Source organism: Semicossyphus pulcher, unplaced genomic scaffold (assembly GCF_022749685.1).
Source record: "Semicossyphus pulcher isolate SPU_LCO1_2020_fin unplaced genomic scaffold, fSemPul1.0.p SCAF_12, whole genome shotgun sequence".
In the NCBI taxonomy this organism is placed as follows: domain Eukaryota; kingdom Metazoa; phylum Chordata; class Actinopteri; order Labriformes; family Labridae; genus Semicossyphus; species Semicossyphus pulcher.
Window position 1 is genome coordinate 9,560,039 of NW_027211626.1, and position 5,559 is coordinate 9,565,597.

The 5,559-nt window shown below is 43.5% G+C and overlaps 1 protein-coding gene across 1 annotated transcript; it reads left to right on the forward strand.

Moving 5' to 3' along the window:
* The first annotated feature begins 1,807 nt into the window (after window positions 1–1,807).
* Window positions 1,808–5,438, forward strand: LOC138588577 (neurofilament light polypeptide). Its single transcript, XM_069658781.1, has 3 exons — window positions 1,808–2,796; window positions 2,872–2,996; window positions 3,906–5,438. The coding sequence occupies exons 1-3, from the start codon at window positions 1,897–1,899 to the stop codon at window positions 5,137–5,139; spliced, it is 2,259 nt and encodes a 752-aa protein (XP_069514882.1). The 5' UTR covers window positions 1,808–1,896; the 3' UTR covers window positions 5,140–5,438.
* Window positions 5,439–5,559: the final 121 nt, after the last annotated feature.

Consider the following 5,559-nt stretch of genomic DNA (forward strand, 5'->3'; position numbering starts at 1 on the left):
TATAAGGATAGAATATCACCTGTGGAGTGAATGACCTTCTTTAAAGATATAATCTTGAAGATTTTCATGTAAATAAATGTCTGTTAAGTCACTATCTATCGCCGAATGAGGTAACACAATGGTGATTGAGCCTGTAGCCCACTGAATTACGGAATGGGTGTCTGTGGTGACATTCCCAGTTAGTGACGTGTTTTCCATCAGCCAGCAGTGGTTGGTCTGCCAGAGAGGGTAGGCGGAGCTAAGCGGCTGCTTTTCCGCTCTCTGCAAGTGTTGCGAGTAAACAGTAATCTACTATGGCTGAACAAACAAAGAAAAGATCGATGACTACAGATACAACTTCAAAAATAAGTGAAAATCCAAAGAAAAAGAAACAAATTGGACGCTCAGATGGAGGCAAACAGGCTAAAAAGGAAAGCGACCGTCAGCGAGGAAAATAAAGAGTTACAACCGGAGCCAACCGTGGACGTCTGCATATGAAAGGAAGTGTACCCTCACAATTACTGTTTATCGCCATAAGGTGCAGCTCGAGAGAACGAAACTGAGATCTTTGAGATTATAACTTTAAAGCCACAATGGATTAAAGAAATAAATAAAATATATTGTACGTGTCAGAGTGACATTCGAAAATCAATAAACATCTCAATGCTGCAACTCAGGATCACATAAACATTTAATAACAGTGCCCTGTTCTTTGATAGTGAACACGAAACACTGCTGACACATGATACAATAATCTGTATTTGTAGCCAGAGCTCAAATAAAAAATAAATGATATAAGTGGAATAAAGCCAAGCGAGGCTGAAGACAATCTGTTTTACAATTAAGCTCTTTATAGTGAGATGAAAACAGCAGCCTTTGTTATTTGACAGCTACTTTATAAACAGTCAGCTCTATAAGTTTATTTTATTTGGACAATGTACACCATGACAATAGATTTGAATTAAAATCATTAGTATGTGCAGACTTTTATTATTAATTTGAGACTATTGAATACTGGGTAAAGCGTTCAGCAGTTACCACCATTACAATATATTTATTATAGACCCTGCAGTACAGGGTATCAAACGTAATATGACCAGTAAACACAATTTGAAATAAAATCAGCATACAAACCCATTGCACAGCAATGGCTTCCAGAAGTCTGTTACCAGACCGCCTGACCACTAAGGAAACCTGGAGAAGGACAGACTACACGAACACGCAAGAATAAGCTCAACAGACTGTTCATACAGAGAGGAGAAAAGAAAGAGAAACACACAGTGGATGAATAATGAGAGAGACGAGAAGAGAGACTGAATCTTCTGACTAAGAGCCACATGCAAACATTTGGAATGAGGCATCAAAAGCAAGTGTGTAAAGAGAGGAGTCCAAGGTATGGTCCATGCTCCAGTGTAAACACTGAAGTACAAGTACCTTAAAATTGTGTCTTAGTTGGTCTCAGTACTATTGAAGCCTACTGAAACCATCACTAATAAATTCAGGTAAATTTTAAATTATGATTTTCAGCACTGTACTTAAAAAGGTGGAGTATCAGTCTGCCTCGGTGGTTAGTTAAACTACGTATGGCAGATGACGTCACATACTAACTGCAGCAAAGCAGGTTGATTGTGTAACAAAACCTTAAACGCTCCGACACACACACTCCTCCTATTAAAATAATAGACAGAATACAAAGAGGGTTGATGTTTGGGATTGACACATACTGCCAGGTCACCCACGTGACTGCTGTCTGCGACAGACTGTAGTGTAAGCGCTCATTAAAGCATCAGCTGATGCTACACCTTTTCAGCACCGCGGACAGCTCCGTTCTGCAGACCGAGCAGATGGCGGCGGTTATAAAAGCCCGCATGAAGCGACTCTGCACCGAAGATCCAGCACATCAGCACGTGATACAGCATGGATAAGAGATTCGGCTTTCAGCACAGGATCCCTCAGGATGAGTATTTACAATACAAACCGGGACGAGCGGCGTTAGATACCAGCGTCACGTCCACCAGCATGAATCTTAGGTTTAAGGAGAAGCAATTGATGCACGGCTTGAACGATCGTCTTGCAGGATTCATAGAAAAGGTGCACCGGCTGGAGAACCATAATCAGCTGCTGGAGAGGGAGATCGAGGAGATCAGAGGGAAAGCAAAACCCGCATCCTGTTTGGAGGAGGAGTACGGACCAGAGCTGACCAAGCTGAGGCAGCTGGTTCAGGAAATCACTCATCAGAAGCATCAGATCGAAATCGAGCATCAGAATTTAGAGGACGAACTGTGCAACTTAAAAAGACAACATGAGCAGGAGGCGCGCGGCAGATCCGATACAGAGAGCAACATTATGCTCCTCAAGAAGGACATCAATGACGCGTACCAGGCTAAACTACAGCTGGACAAGAAAGCTCAGACTCTCGTGGACGAAATCCACTTCCTGAAGAAAACACACGAGGCCGATGTGTCAGAGATGTTGGACCAAATCCAGAACGCGCAGGTGAGCGTAACTGCGCATGGATTTGGAGACCCTGGTGTCACTGCGGCACTCCGGGACATCAGGGCACAGCTGGAAGGTCACACCGTGTCTGACCTCCAGCAGGTAGGAGAAACTTTCAAATCTCAGTTTGCAAAGCTAACAGAGGCAGCTGAGACCAAGAGGGAGGCTTTAAAGGCGAGCCAGCAGGAGATCCAGGAGTATAGGAGGCGCCTGCAGGCCAAGAGCATCGAGCTGGATTGCGCTAAAGGGACCAGAGAGGCGCTGGAGAAGCAGCTGCATGACGTGGAGGATCGCCACAAGGAGGAACTGATTCATTACCAGGTAAAACTTTTTTCAAAGAGCAGCCACGCTAGTTTATGTGCACGTGTTGTAACATGAATGCTCTCTCGTTTACAGAATACTATCAAAGAACTAGAAAACGAGCTCATAAACTGCAAGTTTGACATGTCTGGTTACCTGAGGGAATTCCAGGACCTGTTGAATGTGAAGATGGCGTTGGATGTTGAGATTCTGTCTTACAGGTAAGGTGTGGCAAGTTTAAAGCTCCTGTGAGGAGTTTTTCACTGGTTATGAAACAGACTGAAATTAATTCCGATTACTCTGTATGACCTACAAAAGCAAACCAGAGCATCAGCAACAACATTGATTATTTCTATATAGTTTTTTTTAATGCCTGAAACCGCTGGCGGGGGGTAGGTGTCTGACGAAGCGATTAACTGCAACGCTGCCTTTGTTTACGTTTTCCAGGGGAAACATTTAAAGTGAGTGATACATCTGACTGTTAAAGAAAGCAGTATGAGATTTTTTGTTAAAAACCACCACTTAAGCATGTGCAGGACAAAATCAGCAAAGAGATAAGAGGTACGGCTTTGTCCACAGGGGGCACCAGAATCAACACGAACCAAAAGTTCCTCACAGGAGCTTTAAGGTCAAATAGTTTAAGAGTTGAAGCCCACATTATTTTTTATGCATTTAAGTAAAATACAATTAAACAAAATGTAAGGTTTGGAAGTGAGGTTAGAGCATAGATGTGATAAAGCTTTTTACATACGTATTTTCATCCGCATCTGTTAAACAACAATAATTTGCTGAATCTACCTCTGTGGTGTTTCCTTATACCTTTACCGAAGTATAAGTCTTCCTCGTCTCTGATTGGTTAGTTTAATTATATTTGACTAGGAACAAGGAAGTGTTGTCATCCGGCTGTTTCTTCTCAACAAGAGTGATCGACAAACCACATATCAAACCCTCGCATTATACAAAAGTAAAGGATTTCATGCAGCCAATCACAATGCAGCACTTTGAGAATGAAGCTATAATTGCCTTACATTGAGTGCAAGTTTAAGAAGTAAAATCATATGGCATAAAGGAAAGCTATCGGTTCTTTAAATTGCTCATTGCAGGTAAAATATGTTCCTCTCTTCTGGCAGGAAACTCCTCTGCGGTGAGGAGGCTCGGCTCTCCTCGATGTCAGACTCCCACATCTCCTTGCCCTACATCTACCACCAGTCCCCCGTTTACACGCTGCCGTGCCTCAGCCGACCCGGAGCCCCGCACAGACGAGCCGAGCCGCAGTACAAGTTCGTGGAGGAGATCATAACGGAGACCACCAGGGAAATAGAGATGTCAGAATTTGAGGAGACAGGATCAGAGGAGACGGAGGGGGGAAAGGACGAGCAGGAGGGTGCCAAAAGGGATAAAGGGAGCAGCGAGGGGGAAGAGGATGGTAATAAAGACGGTGGAGAGGCAGAAGGTGAGCAGGTGTCTGATAGTGAGCAGGATCAAGTAGGAGATTTAGTGAATGGAGGGGATGGTGAGAGTCCTGGTGAGGTGGACGATGCTGAAAAAGATCTGAAAAGCGGAGAAGAGATGGAGGAGACAGACGCAGCTGACAAAGACGGGGGCAGTGGCAAAGATGCAATCAAAGATTTACCCAGTGAAAGCCTGGATGAGGAGGAAACCGAGCATGAAAAAGTGGCCGAAAGCACAAATGAAGAGATAGAAGATGCCGGTCATACAAATCTCTCTACAAAACAAGAGGATGAGAAGCCAGAGGTCCCTGCAGAGGAGGAGAAAGCTGATGATGGTAAAAAAGACGATGCTGAAATGGACAAATTGACGAGGCCTGTTGACGAAGCCTTGACCAACGTGTCTAAAGAATCAGACAAAGCTAAAGAGCAAAGCAGTGCTGTTCAGGTGCAAGATAAGAGTCCCACTTTGGCGTCAGAAACAGCTGAGAAAGGCACAGTAGAGACAAAGAGCACTCTGCCTGTAAAGACTGAGGATCTTTCAGGAAAGGCTCCAGTGTCTTCAACTGCAACACCTAAGATTGAGGAAAAGGAAATCACTAAATCTGAAGCTGCAAAAGTTGAGGATAAAGTAGCAAAAAGCACTCAAGACGCAAAAGATGATAATAGCAAGAAAGGTAAAGAGGCATCGCTTCAATCTGATGTGAAAAGTCTTCCTGAAGCCGAGGATAAGAAGCCAAGCAGCGCAGTCCAAAGTGCCCTACCAGAGGAGAAAACAAATGCAGATGTTAAAGACGTACACCAGGGGGCAGCAGAGAGCAGCCAGGATCAGAACCCAAAGCTGTCTGAGGTTTCAGTGAAGATAAATGATCCTCAAGGTAAAACTGAGAAGACGGAGAATAAGTCAGAGAAATAGGAGATTAAAGTAAAACAGAGCGTGATATCTGCTCAGGTAGAGGGATAGGGATAGAGGACATGTCCACCTTAAATATAAAGAGAATGGCTTAAATAACACACTGAATGCTAATTCAAGGCTGAACAAAGCTCTTGTTCTCTTCAGGGCTGTTAAAGGAGAGCATGATTCTTCTGTTTGCAACAGCTTTGTCTTTTGCACTCCAAAACCTGTAATGTACAAAAAACTTTTGACTCACCACCAAACTAATGTAATCACGAATGTAAAGGATGAAAAGTTTAATTTGATTGTCTTTGTTTGCAATGAGAAATAAATGCAATATCAAAAAAACGTTCTGCAGTTGCTGCTTTGATAGTGAAATGCATCTTTGTGTGACAATGACCTCCATGTAGCAGATAGTCAGACCAACGGAAGCCCTGGAAG